Genomic DNA, 22,846 nt, shown 5'->3' with positions numbered 1-22,846 from the left:
ACCCAGTCCTCCATATGTTGAGCCAACCACATCATTTGTTTAACTAAAATGGTTTATTAGGATTTTTTTCAATTGTGGCCTTCTTTCTGGAATGTATTCAAGCTTACCAGCAGTTATACAGGCTGATTGGCTGTCGACAAAACCAAAAGATTAATCTTTTTAGCTCTGAATCTGTTCTATGGATGGTGAGTGGGAGGTTTGGTTCCATCTTGATGCTGTGTACAACTTTAATCTTTAGTTTGCTATGCATTTAAAGCATTTTAATCTATTTAAAAAGTTGCTTGGTTGATTAGAAAATATTTTGGCTATTTGCTGGTAGTCTAACAAGTTGGTGCCTTGGAAGAATAGCATTTAAACCAACTTGGCTGAGGGGAATTGTAAATGCTTCTCAGTGATTCACAAGTGTTGCATAACATTGCTTTGCTTTCCCCATCTTGAAAGAAAAGTGTGATGGACATCAGTCTTCTGGAAGATCCTCCAAAATCTGGAGAGAATTTTTGTCTTGTTTGTCTGGAAAAAGGAGCGACACCTAGAAGTATTTTGTAATGAAAATGGGTTTTCTCCTATAACATTCTATTTCTGCTCTCCACCTCCCAGCCTTGCCGCGCTCACAGACAGTCGTTCGGAGTTCGTTCCCTCCCTCCGGTCGTTCCGGAGTGGAAACGTTGGTGCTCACAGCATAAACAGACGGACCCATTTACTTTATGGACCTGTTGGCAGTGCTGCCTTGGTGACAGCCCTCCGATTAGCTCAAATCGAGGCTCAGGCCCAAATTACTTTGAATCAGCTCAAGGTTCTTGCGGCAATAACATCCACCAACCAGTGTCATCTCGGCAACAAGTTATCGACACAACCTCCTCACCCAGCCCTCCTTAATCGTCTAATTAATATACAACAACTGTCTGGTGTCAGGCTAAACGAATCATCCGGAAACACAAACTACAGAAGCCCTCTGCCGTATCCGTCAAGAGCCATGTATCACCATCAGTCCCAGCAACAAGGGCCGCCGCAAGCTTTTAACAACAGACCGACGCGCCCGTCTCAACAGCAACAACAACCCGTTCAGCAGCAGCAGGGTCGCTCGGCCACCGATATTCTGTCCCAGGTGTTGGGTTTTCAGTTTCCTCCTCCGACACAGCTGCCCGATGAGCTGGAGTCGGCCCTTGCCATCAGGGGCTCAAGGGACATGGACCACCGTCTCATGGACCATATGAACCAACCCAACCAGCACCAAAACCAGGGTTCGTCTGAGCCCAGTGGCTACAGCAGCAGCCCAGTGGGCTTCCCCCCTGACAATCAGCCAGGCCACCAGCAAGCGGTGGAGTGGTCAAGATACCCACCACCCAGTAAACTGTTTTCCGGTGCATCACCTGCTTCCACCCACCAAGCTCAGAGACACCAGCTCCCTGGTGCGCAGCAGCAGCAGCAGCAGAGACACCAGCTCCCTGGGGGGCAGCAGCCCCAGAGCATGCAGAGCTGGAGTGCCTCTGGTTCTCCCTCTCCTCAGGCACCCGGCTCTCAGAGTGGAGGCAGTGGTGGCAGAGGTGGAGGTGGCGGTCTGGACATCCAGGGGTTATACACCCCAGAGAGTGCGGGAAGCATCCTGGCTAGCTTTGGACTGTCCAACGAGGACCTTGAGGTGCTGAGTCACTACCCCGATGATCAGCTGACCCCGGACACTTTACCGTTCATTCTCCGGGACATCCAAATCAACAAGTCACGCAGCACTCAAGGCATGCCGCCGCCCGCCTCCCGCTCCTCGCCCGTGAGGATGGGACACTCGGCCTCCGCCGGCGTCCCCAGCCTCCTCAGGGTGACCCAGACGGCGGGCCAGGTAATTGACTATGGCCATGCGAGTCGTGCGACAGAAGAAGGCGGTGGCAGGGAAACCTTCAAGCGCGAGCAGTTGTCCAACGAGAGAACTGTGAAGATGGTGTACTCTGCGCCGCCGCCGCCGCCGCCCGCCACCACCAAACACAAATCAGAAACGCATGAGCGCCGTCACGTGCGCCTGGAACCTGCAGCCGAGTCAAACAAGCACGGAGATCTGGACTACCGCCGTCCCAGCGGCGAGAACCGCAAGGCCAAAAGGTCCCCCGCGAGAGAGTTCCCCTCCGCTTCCAAATATCTCCGTCCGGATCGCGATTACCGGCGGGACGGAGCCGAACCGAGGCCGTCTTCTGAAACCCGCAGCGAGAAGCTGTCGTCCAGACAACCCTCCTCTGCATCCTCGTCCAAACCACAGAGCAGCAGCAGCAAGAGATTACCGGCTCCCACCATGATATGTGATTTCTCAGCAGAGCCACCAAAGGCCTATCCCCATACCTGTTCCCTGTGCAACGCACAGTGTGATCGGGCCGAGGTAAGTGCCTCCATGACATCATCTCAGTGTCCACCTGGGCTCTGTAGGGGCCCATTGATTCTTTTGACTATGACGGCTATTTTTTCCCAAAAGCACCAAATATTATAATTTTTTAGTACTTCTTTAATCTAATGGTGAGGTTTTTTATTGATAATTCACCAGTATAGATTATGGCCAGACTTAAGTTCCCATTTGCATCGCTGGCAAGGTTTTTTTTGTATATGATGAAATTGATGATGCACTTTCACCACCACCACCATTGTGGCAGGAGTTGTGTTGTTACTCCGATAACTTAGCCATTGGAATTGTATTCTTATGTAACGGGTACTCCCTTTAAAAAAAAAAAAACACCAATGTTTTTGTATTTTGTACGTCAATATTTTTTTTCTCATTTAATTTTATTCCTCCTATACAAAGAGAGAATCTGCCTTTTCTCCCAGGGACTGGGCACTTGATGTTTTAAAAAAAAATCAATCAATCAATGGGTCCAATTTACCCATCCAAGTGGAATCATCGGCTCTTTGTGGGACTGTGGTCAGCGGGGCTAAAATATCGCAGCTATTTACTTTTTTGCTAATTCTAATGTTTATGTTCTTGTCTACTTGGACAGCAAACCTCTAGTTTTTAGGGTACATCTTCTGGTTTATTACTTTAGATGTGTTTTGTGTTTTCGGCTCAAAGACAATTTCCCTTAAAGATGCCCCCAAATGCTTCATGCAGGGAACAAATGAAAGGTTTTCTTGGTAATTCAAAGGCCCAATAGATAATACAGGCCCTATGCCTTAAGCTGCATTGTGTAATGGTTTGGCCAACCTCCACAAAATAGCGGGCAGAATATTACCAGAAGGCTTTGGTAGCCACCCCTATTGTGAGCTGAGGTAGTGTTGGAATTTATTTTAACAGACATTTTTCATATCTGTTGAAATTCTCTTAACCTGACGGCTATCCGTTAAATACTCGGGACAAAAAACAATTCTTCCTGTGGCTGTTGCAGGCCTGTAAAAACCCATCCAGTCATTTCTTTCGGCCCAACTGGAATGATTGAATGGCTTAGCTGTCTGTTTCCCTACCTCACCTGTGACCTGCGCCCACCTGGACGTGCACTCATTGCGCGTGACCGGTTTCTAGCGCAAGGCGAGGCAGACCTATTGCTAGGTTGGATAGTTTCAAAATCGAGCTTACTCCGGCTGGCTTCTCCAAATTGCTTACCTACTTATGACAACAATGGGGAGTTTATATGCAGCTTGATTAGCTTGCTATAGATTTGCTTTTGTAGTAAACAAAAATGAGAATATCATAGGTAAGCAGTATCTACATAATGCAGAGACATTTAGGCAAATGTGACAGATCCAAGTTATGTATGATGTTTAGGAAAGTCATGACCGCTGAATAATCATGACCACTGAAATGATTCGCTATATTGTCTAATGTTTGCGAGTACACTGCCATATTATCTCCATGCTTAATGGTCATTTGAGAATGTGTATATGGCTATGATATGAGGTTGACACAATCTACTGGTTACAGATGTTTCAACATCAATTCATACTTTCACACCTGGCTATGGATTTAATTCATTCTGAATATTAAAGTCATGCTTTTTTGATACATGTTGCTGTATTTTAAATATTAAACGATGCAGAAAAATAGGCAAATACCTCTTAAAGATTTTTTGTTTTTTATTTTACTGCCACAGTTGTATATTCCCCAGAGTGATGGGGTCAGCGATATGTAAAGTACAGATCCTATTGATTTCACCCGCTCTCCTCATCATTTTCATGTTTTCCAAGCGTAGAAACTTTCTTACTGCTCCTTTAAACCAACATACATGGCAAACTCCAAGATGTTCGGAAGATTACCTTTCTGTGTAACATCATTAGCTTCTGCTGTGCTGGGAGCACAGTTGTATAGCCATAATATTGTATAACCATAAGAAGCACAATTCAGATTGGAAGCACTGTACTGCACTTTACATGAATGGTGTTCTGTTTCTGGTATGAGGTAAATCGGGACCAAATCTTCAAGGAATAATGTAAAAAAAAATGTAATTCAATGTCACGCGATTCAGATATCATGTGATGCAAGCTACCTCTCCTGGGAAATATGCATTTATGTTAGGTATGGCAGTATGGCCATCTCTTCTCTTGGTTGGGGTTTATCGCTTTGTGCTCTGACAGTGCTGTGCTCTCTCTCCACTACAGGATTGGAAAGACCACGTCAATACAGTGAACCACACCGCCGCTTGTAGGGAACTTCGCAGCAAGTGAGGCTTTTTCTATGTCCGCATCAGGCTGTAAACTGAATGTCCTTGGCAAAGAGAAATCTGGTACTCGAAACAGAAATGTTGTATTGCCAGTGTGTTTGCCAGCCACTGAGACCTTTAAATTTTCTTTGGGTGCTCTCTGTAAAATGGGTTATTTTCTTGTTATTAGTGTGGTTGCAAAGCAAGCGACACTATTGTAATTCAGTCTCGATCTTTTTATAATAAGGTTGGTAAGCAAGCAACACTTTCTATTCTCTGTCGTAACCTTTTTATTCTTCCGGCTCATTTTCCGTAAGTATCTCCTCATACAGTTTTTTGAGGGATCAACACCAAACCACTACCATAAAGTCCAGAAATATCAGTGCAGTACCCATCTGCTTTTACAGACCAACCATTGTATACCTTTTTATTATGAATGTTAATAATAATTAATATAGAAAGTGAATGGGCAAAAATCAAACACTCCTAATGTGAACATCCGAGAGTCAAATGTGTTCCATATTTAAACTGGAGGTAAGCGTGTCTCCAAGAAGTGAAAGACCACTTGCTTGGCAAGGTTTAACTTAAGAGCTGTTTGGTGCACGTTTATTTCAGTTTGCGGCAGTTGCTGCATTTACAGAAGCCATAACTAGTCACTTACAGTTCTTGTTGTCAGTTTAACTCTGATCTTATATACCTCCACCTTGTCTAACGGCTGCGTGTCTATCTCTAGGTACCCCGATCTGAAACCTGATAGACCACGGTCAGTTCCACTATGTTTTATACTTGGTATTATTTTAAAAGGACATGTTCTTTGTCTCGTTTTAGCCGAGTCCTTTCTCCTTGTTTTTCTCTGATCCTTGATCCTGATGATACGGTTTCAGGAAGGACCACGATGGCAGGAGCCCATGGCCGGCCAGGGGCCACACCAGCTCCCGCTCCGTCTCCTGGTCCCCCAGCCCGTCCCCCAGCAAACACAGAGCGGGGCCCCTTCGTCACCGGCCCCACGCCAAGCCCTACCCGGCCCCCCGCCCCCACGGCCATCAGCGCCACTCAGGTAGGAAGATGCCCGTTGTAGAGACACCATCCTCCTGATCTCCTGTTCACCATGACCATTCAGGGATGTTACCTTTGTACAAACAAGTGGATTATTATTATTATATACTTGAGGGCCTGTTGGTGTTTAGTAGGGGTGTAACGATATGCCTATTCATACCAACATTTTTCGGTAACGGTTCGATGCACATTTCATTTTGGTGCTATATATATATATATATATATATATATAAAATTAAGTCCTGGACTTTATTGTGTTTTTATCCTCAATTGTATTTGATGTCTTTCCATGTGTGTAAAGCATTTGTTTGATACAATTGAATAAATCTAAATATACAATTTTAACCCTGCTGTACCGAAAAACATAGCGAACCGTGACTTAAAAACCGAGGTGCGTACCGAATCGTGACTTTTGTGTATCGTTACACCCCTAGTGTTTAGAAATGCCATTGGTTATTAGGTTATGTTGTATGTTTCAGTTTGAGACTTAAATATTGGATTTTAATAGATTAATTTGATATATTGTTGATCAAAAGGTTTGAATGTGTGCAAGGGGACTTTTGAATCCCCTTGAACGAACAGCCCTTTCTGATCCCTCTGTCTGCTCTCCGAAGGCGACAGCTACCATTACGACCACCACCGCCGCCGCTCCCACTCCAGCAGCCCGGGCCGCCACGCGGGGGGCCACCGGCCCGACAGGAGGTCCTCTGGGTCCCCAGGTACAGAGTCTCACGCTCTATGGGCCTAAAGCTCACCTCGAGCACTGTCGGGTGTCTCCCCGGGCTGGGCGCTGTTGTGCTCCTGTCGTCCCTGCTGCCTGTCACGAACGGGTTCCGTCGTCGACCCTGAATACCCTGATATTGAAAGTGTTTTCTGGTTTGCGCCTTGCTCTTCTGGTCTGGACAACAGAATGTTCAAACGGCGCTGCTGCCCCATCGGCCTCTCCATCGTCGTCTTGGAACACTGCGGGTTCTTCGTGTTTTTAGGGGAGGAAGGACGGCGAGGGCGAAGCGTTTTGTTTCTTCTGACTGAGCCAACGTGCTTCCACAGGAAGCTCGTCCCGCCACGGCCTGAAGCGCGCGTACGCTGACCCGGGCTCCAAGCAGGGCCTGCGTTCCAAGGCCGGGGCCCCGCGAGATGCCGCCCGTGGGCCGGTGAAGATAGGGTCCAAGCTGAAGCTCAGGCCGGTCGGGACCAAGGGGGCGGACCCGGTGAGTCTCCTTCTGGCTGCCCCGCTGTCTCCCGCTCTTTGCTCTTTATTTCTGGGAACATCTCATGAGCGAGACTGGTCTTGATTGGTGATGATCTAGCACTAGTCGTCTCTAGAACGCACTTGGTTGAACGATAGAGTCCAACAGCTGCTCTCGGTCCGGCTGTTTGTTTTTTTTTTAAACCAGGATTGAGCATCACTATAGATTTGTGTATATAGATAATTCAATTGTGATTGTTGGAATGAATTGTTGTCAGCCTCACTTGTAAGTCGCTTTGGTTAAAAGTATCTGCTGAATGTCAACAATTAACTGGGCATCTTTCCAACGTAAATGTGACATGTAAAGTCGTCATCATCATCAGGTTGTCTATAATGCCTGTATTGTTACAGAGTGTCTGCATAGCTCCATGATGCGTTCTGTGCCTCTAGCTATGTTGAAGTGAACTATATTAAGGTCTCACGCTGTGACTTCTCAGGCGACCAAAGGCCCCCCCGCTAAGAAGAAGAAGAAGGGGCCCAACTGGCCCCCGCAGGGCTCCGGGGCTCCGGGGCATCTCGTCCACCTGGCCGGCCTCCCTGTGGACGCCACCCTGCAGGAGGTGGCGGACCTGGTGGGGACGTTCGGCAAGAACACCATCCACCTGTTGGCCTCTGACGAGAGGAGCAGGGCCATGTCCGATAGAAAGGTACTCAACTGGGTGAGCTCCACTAAACCAGTAACCACGCCCCCCACAGATAGAAAGGTACTCAACTGGGTGAGCTCCACTAAACCAGTGACCACGCTCACCAGATAGAAAGGTACTCAACTGGGTGAGCTCCACTAAACCAGTAACCACGCCCCCCACAGATAGAAAGGTACTCAACTGGGTGAGCTCCACTAAACCAGTGACCACGCTCACCAGATAGAAAGGTACTCAACTGGGTGAGCTCCACTAAACCAGTAACCACGCCCCCCACAGATAGAAAGGTACTCAACTGGGTGAGCTCCACTAAACCAGTAACCACGCTCACCAGATAGAAAGGTACTCAACTGGGTGAGCTCCACTAAACCAGTAACCACGCCCCCCACAGATAGAAAGGTACTCAACTGGGTGAGCTCCACTAAACCAGTAACCACGCTCACCAGATAGAAAGGTACTCAACTGGGTGAGCTCCACTAAACCAGTAACCACGCCCCCCACAGATAGAAAGGTACTCAACTGGGTGAGCTCCACTAAACCAGTAACCACGCCCCCCACAGATAGAAAGGTACTCCACTGGGTGAGCTCCACTGAACCAGTAACCACGCTCACCAGATAGAAAGGTACTCAACTGGGTGAGCTCCACTAAACCAGTAACCACGCTCACCAGATAGAAAGGTACTGAACTGGGTGAGCTCGACTAAACCAGTAACCACGCCCCCCACAGATAGAAAGGTACTCCACTGGGTGAGCTCTCCTCAAGGGAAACCAGTTGAAATCAGCTACTTCGTTTTCTCTGAAGTCTCTGGCATATTTTTAAATGTGTTCTGTACTACTCTCCACAACACTGGACACAATGGACGTGGATGTGTTTTTGCATCTCATCTTTCCCTCCCTCCTTCCTCTTCGTCCCTATACCACCGACCCCCCCCCCCCCCCCCCCCCCCCCAGGCGTCGGTGTACATGGTGAAAGCAGAGGAGGCCCAGGCGCTGGTGGACTGCCCCACCCTCAGCATCAGGCAGCAGGCGGTCACCGCCACCATAGCCAAGGTACCGAAACACCAGACCACAGCGCATGAGCGCATCATATGGATAGGACATGCCGTTACTACCAACAGTTGTCTAGCCTGTGTTCCACGCTGTCAGTATTTTATGGAAGTAAATCTGTCTCATCGGATTTTGAAAATAAAAAGCCATTGAATTTTGAGCACTGAATATTTAGGCATTGAAATAACGTATCTGGATTTATTGCCACTGAATTAAAGCCATTGAATTTATAGCACTGAATAATTATGCATTGAAATATCGTATCTGATTTTCTTTCTTCTGGATTTAACTAAAGATTCAACGTTTAAAAATGCTTTATACTAAATACAGATGCAAAATTCTATGTATAAATTTCAACTTAAATATTTTCAACGTCCCCAAATTCAATGTATGAATTTCAGTGTTAACATCGGGGGGCCCAAGGAAGAGCAATCGATCCTAGATGCTAGATCGTGGTCAAGCAAGGAGAGGGAGCAGGAATAAGAGCGTCACTCGTTGGATACCTGACTCTGATGCTGGAATGCAAAGCAGGTTTTAGCCATGTCCAGCGGCAACGGCTGTGATGATGGGTCTTTCTTTCTTGATACAAACGTTAATTCTAAACAGCATTTTACACAGTAGCCTATAAAAGGAAATGCTCAAAGGTATATCAACATCATTAAACATTGACTGTAGATTTTTATGGGGAGAGAAGCAACGATGGTGGACCATACTAACCGTCCTATCAATTGTATGGGTCTGTAAAATGCTTTACATTTACATTTTTTATGTTGAATATTAGATTTTCAATTTTTGAACATTGAAAAATAAAGGTGAAAATTTTGTTTTGTTAAATTCAGTGGCAAAAAAAATAATAATTCTGATGAGACAGATTTACTTCGATAGTATTTCTTAATTTTGCTTTGAGTTATTGAAAGTATGGTGAGTTTTATTATCCCAGAACACATAATATTGATTTCTTTTTCATCTTTAGAAACCCGTGGCGGCGTCAGCTGCCCCCGACCTCAAAGGGTACGTGGTGTCTACCGTTGATCACAGCTCGCATGTTCTCTGCACTACTGGCTGATGGTAAAAGGTTCACATTCTCTCCTCACAGAAAGCCCAGCCGTGAACCCAAGAAACCTGCTGTCAGTGCCAAAGGTAAAATGTCATTGTGTTTAGCTAGTGCAAAGCCTGTGCATAAAGAGGTCTCTCCAGAGGAACCCACCCTCGACGCTGCACCACGGTCAGTTGTAATCTGGTGCCCTGGGGCTTCTGCGTGCCTCTCGGTCCAGCAGTGGTCAATCCAAACCGCTCCACGCTGAGCTGCATCGGGTCGTAGCGGGAGAGCCAGCTGTACAGAGGTTAAAAGGATTCCTGCTCAATGCACTATACCGTGTCTACGGCTTGTGATGGTAGTGCACCATCACTGATCCAAGCGGGGCGTTCAGGGAGAACCAGCGTCCGAGGGAGTACCAACAACTGCGCTTCCTTCGGTCCGTGTGGTGCCGGTGCTTTATATACACATAAAGGCATTGGGTTGAAGGTTTAAATTGAGGGATTCGGACAGGATATATATATATATGGCATTCCAGTAATCTACCAGTTGTGGGCAGGACCAAAACATGTGCGTAAGATCTGCAGGTGAATTATGACAGATTGCAGCTATCGTGTAACCTGACTCTCGCCAGATGAATTTGGTTCCGCCTAGCTCCACTCATCCATCTGGGATCGCTCCATTGAAGAGGTGCTTTAGAAGGCTGGGCCTTATCAAAAATCCTTGCATATGATTGGATAAACCACTTGTCCGTCGTCTTTATTGATGTGCTACTTCAACCACTCACATCGAAACCAACCCATGACGCTTGCTTCCTCGATGCGAGCCGACATTGTTGTCTGAATCAAAACAGTCGCTTCTCCGCTACGTCACATCTATAAAAATCCCGCCCGGCGGTCCTGATTGGCTCTACCATTTTCTGGTAGTCCCCAAATACCTCCCAACCCAACGGGAGCGATCCCAGATGGATGAGTGGAGCTAGGCGGAACGAAATTCATCTGGCGAGAGTCAGTTTAGCTATCGTGTACATTTGGGTAGATATTTGAGAGTTTAGAAATACAGTAGTGTAAGCAATGCAGTACATTAATTAAAGTACTGCATTAAACAGTACTCTAATTAAAGCTTGATTCCAAAATGTTTCTGATAAACCAACTCCTAACTCCCAATCTTCCTTAATCTTGACAATATTAGTCTCAACAGCTGAGTGAATATAAATACTACATTCTAATTTATTAATTTTTACTCCAACAGGCAAAGTTCCACAGAAGGCATTCAAAGAGGTAGGCACTACATCATGACCACTACCTAATCAGCATTCAGTTGGAAAAAGGAGTTATTGATTCGGTTTTATTATCATTCAGCCTCTTTGTAAATTAGGCAACTCTTCCATTTTCAATGGAGGTAATTCATGCAAATGTTATGGATGGATGTCCATGGTATCCTTTTGGTGCATGCTCTTCTAAACAAGCTTCTTGTCCCATGGTCTGGTTTTAGAAGGGCATGGTATTGATCCAGGGACTCCCCGAGTCGGAGTGGACCAAGGCTGACCTCGTCGCCCTGGCCAAGCCCTTTGGTACCCCGTCAGACGTTGTCATCGCCAGAGGCTGCCAAAAGGTGGGTGACCTGAGAGGTTGGTTGAGGTTTCTGCCTCTTAACAGAGTCGCCATTTGGTGACTGGTTCTCCAACCAGCAATGGTAACTCTCCATATTAGGAGCAGTTCCACATTGTTTATACGCACGTTTATAGTAACATTTTTATTATCTTTCTGAAATTCTTGTTAAAATTCTTAAATGTTTTTATCAATACATTTGCCAACCAGGACCTCTCAAAATACGTGGCTGGCGATTTAAGCCTTTTGTATCGTGGTCGTGGATGTATAGTAAGAAGAACGCACGACATGACTAGATCATGCTAATCTGGGTCAAGGCTATTTACCAAAACAGCTTTCTTGTTTTTTTTTGCTGTGTATCCTTTCTGAGCTCAGCTGAAATAGCTCGTGACTGGCAAACAACGGCATAAACTCAGCTGATTTTGTTTCATTTCCCCCTGGTTTCGTTTCCTTTTTGTCTCATTTACCCCAGTGCGTAAGGCAGAGTTTAGGGAAGAGATCAAGACCACAACACATACCGGTAGTTCTTATATTTGTATGAGCTGTGTGATACCTCAGTCAGTAGGATACTAAACAAGGTAATACGAATTGGCTAACCATGTTTTATCTGCAGTGGTGACTGATAGTAAACATGTGGATTAGTATCCTAACCACTCTGGCTAGATTAGATTTTAATGTAATCGTAATGGGATACTTTTGGAAGAAAAGAAAAAAAAGGTTATATACCACATTTCATTCACCTGAAAAAGTTAAATAAAAAACGGGGAAAAAAGGGGAGAATAATTTTGGGTTGTTTTGCTTCTTTTCATGCGTACTATAAAATACTTGTACTTTTACTTTTGATACTTGAGTATATTTTTTCACAAGATACTTTTGATACTTACGTACATTTAATGTGAGCTACTTTAAGACTTTTACTCAAGTAATTTTCCTTTAGGAGACTTTAACTTTTACCAAAGTCATTTTCAGTTATGGTACTTATACTTAGTTATTTTTTTCAAGTACTTTATACACCTCTGAACAGTAGATGCACCAAAGGTGTATCATTGGAAATGTAATCTTAGGCCCTGCACCCGTGCACTGCTGCAGCGCAGCCCGGCAAAGAGTGAAATGACTCGCCTGTTCTGAGTATCTGAAGCAGGGGTGCCCAACACGTAGATGGGGAACAGCCGCTCAGTCGCAATGGTACTTTGCGCGTAGATTGCGCGACATTCCTAAAAGTACATTTAAAAAAAAATGTACAGTTAAAATGTAAAAGATGTATCATCCCTATTGCATTTACCACTTGATTGATGAAAATTGTCTGTCAGACTTTGACAAACAGTTTCAAGACTTTGCTTTACTTCAGCCGATCGCTATATTTATGTGCTATCCATTTAGGGAAAATGTTGAGGTTGATTTACTCGCATTAAAAATTGCAGCACTGAACACGTTTGCAGTGGAGGATGAGATTTTGATAGTACAAGCTGATATTGAACTCAAGTCCAGGGCTCATGGACAATCTGGGAACTTACAAAGGAAAAGTTTCCAAACAAAATGTGTGTGCCACCTCCTTGACTGCATTATTTGGCTCTACTTATTTCCCCCAGCTTTTTCCCCACAAAGATTATTAAATGTAAATACCATTCCACCATGACTGATGGTCATTCGGAAGCTTGAGACTAGCTACCAGCAGCTACTGTCTGGACTATGCAACCCTGGCTGACTCATTCAGTACAAGTCATCAGAGTATGTACTCAGTATATATAAATAATGTGTTAAGCATTTTTTAATGTAGGTAGATCATTTTGACCTGGTCATTTTGAAAGTACCAATTAAATTTCAATTTTTTTTTTAAATTAATCTAATGTATGCTAAAGACGATTGAGCATCAGCAATAAAAGCACGTCCATTAATAAGCCAAGACAAGAGGGGCTTGATAGAAAATATAAAAAACTAACATTTGCCCCCCCTGCAACATTTTCTAGATCTGCGGCTGGCTCTGTAGCGCACGCATTCCCTCGTGTTTCTTCCCGTTGACAAAGTATGCAACGGTTCATTCTGCCACAACATGCCGCCACGCCACCTCAAGGCCGTCAGAGGAACTACAAGCTAGTGTGCCGTTCCCCGTGAGCCTCCGAACAGACAGAAGGTGGCTGGCGCTCGCTGTAACCGTGGAGCCCTTGTGTGTCCTTCTGCCAGGCGCTGCTGTGGCTGCCGGACGTGGCCTCCGCCGAAGAGATGGTGAAGGTCAACACCGTGACCCCGGTCGAGATGGAGGGTTCTCCGCTGGAGATGGTCAGCCTCAGGCTGCCCTATACCCTCAAAACCCCTGTAAGTGTTGTCCTCCCTGCTCCAGGGCCCCCCCTATAGTGTACCCTCCTCCTCTCTCTTGTCCTCCTCTTTCACAAGCTGTGAGTGGGGGGGCTTTTCTTATTAAAGGTTCAACCTAAAAAGCCCCCTCCCTTCATTTCTCCTCCACGTTGCATTCCAACACCTGTGATTGACAGGCAAGACGGATTCCCTGACCCTATCAGAACCGGACTTCCCTTGATTTGTTTTGGGAATCCATGTAATAAGTGATTTATATTTGAGAGTGGTCTAAAATCAAAAGCAGATATTTTAACAGAGCAATTCAATCAGTGGTCCGCAACATTTAGGTGGACGTTGTGTTGCTCTAGGGCCTTTCATTTGTGCGCCATGCATGCAGCTGGGCCCTGAAACCATGCTGCTGCCTCTCATTGGTTCTTTTGCTTACATGCTGCAGTTGCCCAAGCATGTACTCATGGAGGCCTTCTACATCAAAGGCCCCTGCACCCCAGCACCTTCTGGACCCTGTGAGCTTTCACAGGGCAGGTCATGGGCCTGGCCATGGAGATAGACAGCCATCAGACTTTCCACTGACGAACTGGACAGTCTGATGGCTCTGTACAAAGGGATATTTTAAAGGAAAATGTTGGCATTTCTCCACCTGGACCCTATTTTCCGATCATTTTGGTTTGAAGACTAAACCGGATTTAGTGTTTGAAGATGTTTGAGATTGGTCCAGTATTTAGCTGCAGCTGTAATCTGCAATTACGGGCTGCAATGTAATCCTTTAAGTTTGGGGCAATAGCACCTGGCATTGTACGTCCTCTAAAAGTGCTTGTTTCTGACACTTATATTCAATCATTATGCAAAGACTAACTACAGAGAAGTACTACTTTTTTATTTTTCTTGATCATGGCCTGTAATTGTGGCTAACCAAGGCTTGCTCAATGAGAACCCTCACACAGACACAGCAGCTGCCTTTGAAAGGTTATTTTCCAGTGTAGAGATTCATATCTTCTACAATTTTGGATATAAAGTTAACTAAATGAGTCTATAGATTTGAGGGAGAAAGGTATCAAGCACAGGTATTTAAAGCGTTGGGATCACACTAGCAGGTTTAAAATAATTAGGGACACAATCATTAGACATGGAACTCTTGTAATCAGAAAGCAATCAGGGCCCTAAAGATTCATATGAAGTAGTATGATCTTCTTTGCCATTCGATTTTGTTTCTTAAAGGTAGACTGTTGTTGCGGTTGATGGACATCAGAGTAAAGAGCATTGAAACTAATGGAGGCTGTACTTGACTCCACTTTATCAGTAAAACAGAAAACCACTCCCAGTCGCCCTCCCTCTCCAGGGGAGAGGCTTGCTTTACCAGCTAATCTGCAGACTTAAATACATTAAATACAAGGCTAGGGTTACGTTGATGGGAAGAAAACATTTCTGGCTAAATGTTGTGTTTCATATTCTTACCGTTGTGCAGGTGGCCTTGTACAATCTGTTGAAGAAGTCACCAGAGAACACGGAGGTGAGTTTGAATCCCTGTCCTCACGTATCGCTGTGTTCCGTTTGTGTGGTGAGTCTCGAGGCATAGAACGCGTGTACAGGATGTGACGATGTGATGGCGTGGAGAACAGATTTCGTGCAGATGCTAGCGCGAGGATTTCTGCGTATGACGCCAACATGGTGGCCTTGATCCCTCCTCCAGAAGGAGGCCGATGCGACGGCCGGTCCCCTGGAGGAGGCGCCGCCCACGGGGTGGAAGAGTGTGGTGGTGATCACCAACGTACCGGACACGCCCTCGGGCCCCGACGAGGTCGTCCAGATAGTCCGGCTCCTTGGACCTATAGCAAACTTTCTAGTGCTTGAGAACCACATGGTGAGACACTATATTTATATACCTCAATATCGTCTTAATATAAAATGTTAACGGTGGAGTAGGTAAGATTTGGAGTTGTAAAAAATAAGGAAGAGGGCAAGATTTTGAAGCAAAGCAGTCAAAAAGTGCCTTCCCTCTCTGCTCTCTCCCACGCTTCGGTATTGTTGCATTTAATTCATACAGAGGCAGGGGACGTGAACAAACAGATATTCTTGCACTCAAATAATAGCTCTTAAACTTTATCCACAGCAGTTTCAACATTTTATTAAAAACCTGAAACTTTCGGTTTGTTGGGATGTTTGTTAATATTTTCCAACTCTCCTCCCCAAACCTCTTCAATGCCAGACCATCTGCGAGATGGAGACGCCACAGATGGCGCTGTATGTTTTCAGACACTTCCAGAGGTCCCCGGCCAACGTGCAGAACAAAGTCCTCTTGTTTTCCCGCGAGGCCGACCCCAAACTGAGAACCTCCGCCGAGCTCCATGTGGCCAAGGTACGTCTCAGACCTTCAGCAGACTAGCTGTGGATGGGCTGTTTTTATGGTCGGACTTCTGATTAGTGGGCCTGAGACTTTGTCCTTGCGCGAAGCCGACATTTCCGTTCCAGTCGGACCTGTCATCTGATGTTTTGTTTTCCATCTCAAAAGTCTTCGCCTGCTAACGGTGATAAGAGCCAGAAGAAGCCAGCAGCTGTCAGGGACACCGCGGACAGAAAAGCAGACAACAAGACGGGCAAAGCTGAGGGCCAAGTACCCGAGTCCGCATGCACCCAAGACCTCCAACCCAAGACAGAGGAACCCAAGACAGAGGAACCCAAGGCTGCAGTGGAACCCAAGGCCGCAGTGGAACCCAAGGCCGCAGTGGAACCCAAGGCCGCAGTGGAACCCAAGGCTGCAGTGGAACCCAAGGCTGCAGTGGAACCCAAGACAGAGGAACCCAAGGCTGCAGTGGAACCCAAGGCTGCAGTGGAACCCAAGACAGAGGAACCCAAGGCTGCAGTGGAACCCAAGGCTGCAGTGGAACTGAAGACCGCAGGTGAACTCCAGGCTGCAGGTGAAGCTCAAGCTGCAGGTGAACCTCAAGCTGCAGGTGAACCTCAAGCTGCAGGTGAACCTCAAGCTGCAGTGGAACCGAAGGCTCCAGTGGAACCTCAAGCTCCAGTGGAAAAGCAGGATGCATTGGAACCACAGGTGTCGGTGGTTCCTCCCCTTGGAAAGAAGACCAAGACGCCTCAACCTGATGCTGCAGAGGGTGTGACCCCTGAACTGCCCAAGGTACTTCAATCATTCCCAAAAAGGCCTGAATGTCTGAAGAAGTCACTCTGGCTTCTCCTGTAGAGATTAGACGGTACTTCCCAGGTGGGTTCGTCTTTCTGTTTACCAAAATGTCTAGTATCTGCAAAATCGCCTCTTGAACATTTCCCTCAGGTCACCCCAGCGATGGTGGAGGCGCTGCTGGAGGAGTGCAGGACGAGGAGCCTGAGCCGGCAGGGCCAGCTGGAGGCAGCAGCCCCCCCCTCCGCCGCCGCCGCCGGCAAACCACAGACCCCCCAAAAGAAGAAGTCTGTGGGCGGGCCGCCGGAGAAGAAGGAGCGAAGCCGAGAGGAGGGGAGGAAGAGGCAGGAGAAGGACTTGGAGAGGGAGGCCCGACGGGACCGGGAGAGGAGAGAGCGCAGAGACCGCGAGCGGGTTCGGGAGCGGGAGTGGGAGAGGGAGGAGAGGAGGAAGAGGGACCGGGACCTGGGCTGGAGGGGGGAGGACGAGAGGGAGAGGAGGGACAGGGAGCGCTGCGAGGGGTCCAGAGCCCAGCGGGAGGGCTCCTCCGGCTCCAAGTCCTCCGGGATATCGGAGGGGAGTCGGCGGAGCTCCAGGAGGGATGGCTCCGAGAGGAGTACGGCTGAGAAGGTCCATAAGGTGAGGAGGATGCACGGCCCGGCCATGGAGTCACTGCGCTTATAGGTCACCGCAGCAGCCTCTACATAAACAAGTACTTTCATAGATTATGCTCTCAGATAACTTATGTTGTGTAACATATGTTAGAAAAATGTATGTTATGTAGAAAGTGATTCTGGAGTAATGATCCCAATAAGATAACACAATTAACAAAAATGTAATGTCATGTCAAGTCAAGTCAAGTTTTATTTGTATAGCACAATTTTACATGCGGCTGAGCCGCAACCAAAGTGCTTCACAGGAAGTGCAGATACACAATGAAAAAAAAAACCTAAGGCAAAAAAGCGCAAGAAAATAAAAGAAAAGGAAGGGTTAAAAGACAAAGACTCTAGGAGTTAAAATAGGATAAAATAGAAGAGAAATTTAAAAGGTAACTAGGGGACACTATTTGCTGGCACTCGTAAAAAGGAAACGCTAATCGAAGGCCAGTGAAAAAAGGTGGGTCTTTAACTGAGATTTAAAATCATTGAGCGACTGGGCTGCCCGGATGTGATGTAGTGTGGACTTCAACGTTGACGGTCCTTCAGTGTTCTGCATAGCTGCGGTCTGTTGTCCTGGCCTCATGAAACGACTTCAGCTCTCTGTTCCTGTGGTAACCAGAAGGTTGTGGACGAGGAGGAGGAGGAGGAGGAGGAGATGGACTGCTTCCCGTTTGACCTGGACAACTTTGTGACGGTGGACGAGGTGGGCGACGTGGCGGACCTCCCAGACGTCTCCTCTCTCCCCGAGCTCATGGAGACGGACGCGGAGGCGGTCACCAGCGCCGCGGCGTCGGGCGACGCGCCCGCGCAGGAGGACACGCAGGTACTGCAGCGCTCTCAGGTCGCAAACACAACCAGCGAGGTTTCTTTAGGAACAACCACGACAATTAGAAGACTCAGAATGGACCATGATTGTGTGTTTTCCTGTCCGCTGCGTAGGCCACCGCGTCACTCAGGGCCTCAGTGGAGGGCGTGGCTGCTGGAGACCCGCCCCCGGGGCCTGACCCCCAGCCCGGGGACCCAGTGGACTCTGAGCCCCAGCGGGGGGAGCCGGCCCCCCAGGTCCTCCCTGATCCACTCACAGCCCCGGCCCCCTCAGACGAGTCCCTGCCCCGGGACCACAACCCCCCGGGCCAGGAGGTGGCCCCCTCGGGGACAGAGGCCACCACCAGACCCGCAGGGACCCAACCAGCATCGGGTGGGTACCAGCTCACCCCGGTTCAAGTGTACTCTTCATCACCCCTTGAGTCAGTGTGGTACCTCAGCGACCATAAAGAAATTGCATGCACTGCGGTAAGGGTCAGGTAATCCCGGCCCAAACTTTCAGGTTTCAGGTTGTTTACATGCACGTTGGAAAGCCAATAACTCCACCGGTATTGGTTGCGTTTGTGGAAACAGTCCTGAACGTAAATCCCTCGACTGGATGATGACGGTAGCCTGGTGACTCCTGCCTTCTGGCATGATGAATACTTATGGTTTTGTCACTTTTTCTCTAAGAATAAGAATAACGTAGGATGCGTAGCGTCGCTCCACTATGAAAACTAAAAGGCATTGAATCTGTGTTTTGTGGGATTGTCTTGTTCAACCATTGCTTCTGAAATACAACATCCAGACAACGGTAAAATTAGAAAAGCCTTGTTACAAATGTTTATGAATATGCGTATAGAAAACAAATGACCACTGTAACCCTTCCACCTTTCCATTCTTGTTCCCATTGTCTCAGTAGTGGATGAGAGCAGGTCCCATTCCGTCGCTGTGGTCCAGTCTTTCCCCGTATGCGCCCCGGCCACAGAGGGCGACGCCCACAGTGTTGGGTCAAAGCCGTCCTCCCCTGGCGGCCATTCCCCAGACGTCACCGCGGAGGAAGAGAAGGAGGAGCCCTCTCCAGGTGCGTCCCAGGTGAAGGAGGAGGTGGGGCAGAGTGCTCCAGGTGCGTCCCAGGTGAAGGAGGAGGTGGAGCAGAGCGCTCCAGGTGCGTCCCAGGTGAAGGAGGAGGTGGACCCCCGTCCGGGCCGCCCGTCCCAGGTGAAGGAGGAGGTGGAGCAGAGCGCTCCAGGGGCGCCGGAGGGCCGGACCAGGAGCGAGGGGGACGACGACGCAGGGGAAGGTACGTCTCACCCGCTCTGAGAGGGAACGCTTTCTCCCTGTTCACTGAAGGTAAGCCGACCATGGGCTGGTCAGTGAGGCGGGTTTGTACGTTGTGGACATCGCGGCAAGGATGCAAAATGACCGCCTTCAAGCTTAAAGGGATAATTCCCACATGTATAGAAGTGACGGTAAAAACACAGCAGGCGCCAAAACAGCCGCTACATTTCCGACGAGACGGAGATGGAAATGAAAGGAAAACTTGAGGATTTTTCAACCTTGAATCACTCTTTGTGATTGGACCAGTGTTAAGTGAACGCTACGGCCGTAATCCGCAAAAAAACGTCTGAAATTGGGTCCAGGTTTGGGTCAAAAAAAATTTTAAGTCATTGCAAATCAGCTAGTGTCAAATATTGTGTTAACCAAAGGGCTCATAGAGCCACTGTTCTGCAACATGAGTCCCAGAATGACTGTAGATGACGGGCTTCATGAGGAGCTGTAACGCGTCCCGTTTCCTCCGTGGCCCCTCAGTGAAGGAGCAGGGCTCCGAGGACCAGGAGAAGAGCGAGGTGGCCAGCAGGAGGAGCTCCCCTGGAGACGACGCCCTCCCGCCCTTTGACGCCAGCAGTCCTGTTGGTAAGAGCTGGGGTCTCATCGTCGTCCTCACATATATATATACACACACACTCACTCACTGTGTATTCAGTGGACGTATGTCCAGGTATTTAAACCGGTGGTGTTATGGCCTCACTTTGGACTGGTCCAAACCACTCCAATCACTTCATGTTCAAGATAGATAAAATCCTTACACAAAAATGAAACACTTTTTAAAGATATGTGTTTTATTAGGCAATAAATTGGGCTTTTTTTTTTTTTTACAGAAGTTTTATTGGTAATTAGTGTCATTTGTTTTTAGAAATAGATGTAAACTGTCTAATGCCTAACTTCCTCAATGCTTTACAGGTTTGGAGTTCCTGGTTCCAAAGACCGGATTCTTCTGCAAAGTGTGCAACCGTTTCTTCACCGGAAGCCAGGAGGCACAAATCAGCCACTGCAAGACGCTCAAACATTATGAAAGCCTGCAGGTGGAACCTCAACATTTATTCATGCAGTTAAACATGTCAAATGAATATGAATACATTATGTGAATTGATAATGTTAATTGAAGTGAGGATTCAGGATTCAGTACAAATATTAACCTCCATTTATTTTTTTGTGTCTTTCAGAAATATTTACAGCCCAAGAAGACGACAAAACCTGCTGGCAAATCTACCAGCAGCTAGGTCCGCCCAGACAGCCCGAACATCGAATCATTCCTTGCCTTTTTTTGAACGGTTGACTTAATGGGAGAAGAGGGTCCAGTGTTTTTCATTTTGTAAAGTCTTTGTTAATTAATTAATTCATTCATTTATTCAAAGTGGAAGTAGGTTGCTATGCCTAATAAAAGATGATTTTATTAACTTACCTTCATGGTCATCGTTTTTTCAAACTTTTAAATCGTTAAGGTCATTTTCATTCTGCCTCATGCTTCAAATTTGTTGCACAATTGCCAAAGCAAAGGCTTGCATTACATTTTGAGGGACTACTTTCACAGCAGTGACGGAGTTTCACTTTGCTTCGGTGTAGCGATCAATTCACTACAGCAGAATGCAGTGGCGATTTCTCTAGGACTGCAAGGGAAGCTCAGCTTCACCTAAAGTTTCAAAAATTAAATGGTCAAATATATACAGTTAACATTTCATTGACTAAAAATGCGTTAGGACACGTCCATCTCGAAGACGAGTTCGTTCAGAATCAGCTGCTTATCGCAGGTCGACCTACTCGATGTCCTTCTCATACACTCCCGTAGCGTCACGGTGCGTTTGCCTGTTGAGGCTCAGCGTCCATCCACTCCAATGGGGCTGCATAGAACAGCTTTTTTTAGGACGTCGAAAGTCGACGGTCATTGGATAATGCTGCGGTTATGTCCCTCCCACGGACGCTCAGCGTCTCTGGGGGTGAATGGAGGAGTGGGCTGGCCTGGACGCTGGGCTTCTGTGTGATGATTGGAGGGTCTGCGAAAGACTTGAAAAGAGTTGGCGTTTGATTGACAGCGATTTTGAACTATTAAAAAGTCGCCTGAGCTGTCTTCAGTCCTCAGTCCCATCGCGGATTTTGCAACCTAACCTAACTGCAACCTATTTCTTGATATTTGCTTGGCGAAATTGCTAGACAATTTTCATCGTACATTTCATACACTTATTCACACAATTCCTTGCTTCAGTTTAACATAATTCCCACATTTCCTTGTTCAAGTTTAATAGGTAGTTGGCCATCTCTTTGATTCAGGGAGCCTGAGGTCTGATCTTCAAGTCCTGTATTCAGATCAGGACTTGCAGGGTGACAGGGGAAAGCTGTGTGATTTCTTGGTGTTCCTTAAAGACATGGAGTTGGACAGTACAATGCCTCGGCTTTACAAACTGTTCTCATTAGTGGCAACAATTAGAGCTACATCTGCAGGTGTAGAAAGGAGCTTCTCCTGTTTAAAGCGGCTCAAGTCCCTATATATATAATGTGTGTATATATATATATATAGCAGCTGCCACTGGCAGAAGGTAAACAGAGAAGCGCACTCCAGGTAATATCAGTCCGCCGCTGCCGTAGCCTGCTTCCAACTTCAGGGATTATAAACTGAATGCAATGCGATGCAAGGGTACTTTTATTTCTAACATTATTCTATCAACACAGACATTTACATAGATAGTCCGGCGTTATAACTGGTTTGCCTCAGGTGTACTGTGGAGTCGGTGCAACTGTTTTTATTAGCAGGCTAGCAGCTCCCATCGACATGTTGAAAACTGTCTCCAATGATAAATAACACACTGGCTCACTTGGAAATGAGGTCCGATGTCCAAAATGCCGAACTACCCCTTTAACTACACATCATAGGCTCCAACACATGTTAACTACACATCATAGGCTCCAACACATGTTAACTACACATCATATGCTCCAACACATGTTAACTACACATCATAGGCTCCAACACATGTTAACTACACATCATAGGCTCCAGCACATGTTAACTACACATCATAGGCTCCAACACATGTTAACTACACATCATAGGCTCCAACACATGTTAACTACACATCATAGGCTCCAGCACATTAGTTCATTAGTTACAGCTCATTAGTTATATCACATGACACGCCACCAGACGTGGCGTGTCATGTGACCTTTAACATTGTTCTAGTGGTGTTTACTCTAGGATGCACATTAGTTCCATTCTGTATGCTTCTTGTTTCGAGAACAAAAGGTGGACCCTGTACGTTTGGTACAGGGTATCACGTTCACTCTGGACCTGTTTGGTACAGGGTATCACGTTCACTCTGGACCTGTTTGGTACAGGGTACAGTGTTTCTGCTCTGGTC

The 22,846-nt window shown here is 46.9% G+C and overlaps 1 protein-coding gene across 6 annotated transcripts in view; it reads left to right on the top strand.

Annotated features, from left to right (window-relative positions):
• LOC311340290 (uncharacterized protein) overlaps nucleotides 1-20,898 on the top strand; it is a 30,633-nt gene extending 9,735 nt beyond the window's left edge. The window contains exons 2-25 of one of the 6 annotated variants that reach the window (XM_084465187.1): nucleotides 598-2,362; nucleotides 4,564-4,625; nucleotides 5,338-5,367; nucleotides 5,489-5,661; nucleotides 6,275-6,379; nucleotides 6,711-6,871; nucleotides 7,347-7,568; nucleotides 8,502-8,600; nucleotides 9,571-9,608; nucleotides 9,694-9,737; nucleotides 10,885-10,913; nucleotides 11,128-11,247; nucleotides 13,425-13,556; nucleotides 15,019-15,063; nucleotides 15,247-15,414; nucleotides 15,760-15,909; nucleotides 16,063-16,689; nucleotides 16,843-17,328; nucleotides 17,968-18,171; nucleotides 18,288-18,546; nucleotides 19,072-19,455; nucleotides 19,965-20,069; nucleotides 20,397-20,518; nucleotides 20,660-20,898. In XM_084465187.1, the coding sequence (XP_084321313.1) occupies nucleotides 598-2,362; nucleotides 4,564-4,625; nucleotides 5,338-5,367; nucleotides 5,489-5,661; nucleotides 6,275-6,379; nucleotides 6,711-6,871; nucleotides 7,347-7,568; nucleotides 8,502-8,600; nucleotides 9,571-9,608; nucleotides 9,694-9,737; nucleotides 10,885-10,913; nucleotides 11,128-11,247; nucleotides 13,425-13,556; nucleotides 15,019-15,063; nucleotides 15,247-15,414; nucleotides 15,760-15,909; nucleotides 16,063-16,689; nucleotides 16,843-17,328; nucleotides 17,968-18,171; nucleotides 18,288-18,546; nucleotides 19,072-19,455; nucleotides 19,965-20,069; nucleotides 20,397-20,518; nucleotides 20,660-20,716 (5,587 nt within the window). In that variant the 3' untranslated portion in view covers nucleotides 20,717-20,898. Of the gene's footprint in view, nucleotides 1-597; nucleotides 2,363-4,563; nucleotides 4,626-5,337; nucleotides 5,368-5,488; nucleotides 5,662-6,274; nucleotides 6,380-6,710; nucleotides 6,872-7,346; nucleotides 7,569-8,501; nucleotides 8,601-9,570; nucleotides 9,609-9,693; nucleotides 9,738-10,884; nucleotides 10,914-11,127; nucleotides 11,248-13,424; nucleotides 13,557-15,018; nucleotides 15,064-15,243; nucleotides 15,415-15,759; nucleotides 15,910-16,062; nucleotides 16,690-16,842; nucleotides 17,329-17,967; nucleotides 18,172-18,287; nucleotides 18,547-19,071; nucleotides 19,456-19,964; nucleotides 20,070-20,396; nucleotides 20,519-20,659 lie in introns of all 6 variants that reach the window. The other 5 variants (XM_084465186.1, XM_084465184.1, XM_084465188.1 and 2 more) reach the window with 5 other exon arrangements.
• Nucleotides 20,899-22,846: the final 1,948 nt, after the last annotated feature.

Source organism: Micromesistius poutassou (genome assembly GCF_964030765.1).
Source record: "Micromesistius poutassou genome assembly, chromosome: 3".
Taxonomy (NCBI): domain Eukaryota; kingdom Metazoa; phylum Chordata; class Actinopteri; order Gadiformes; family Gadidae; genus Micromesistius; species Micromesistius poutassou.
Note: the sequence above shows the minus strand (reverse complement) of the source record. Positions and strands in the feature narration are given on the sequence as shown.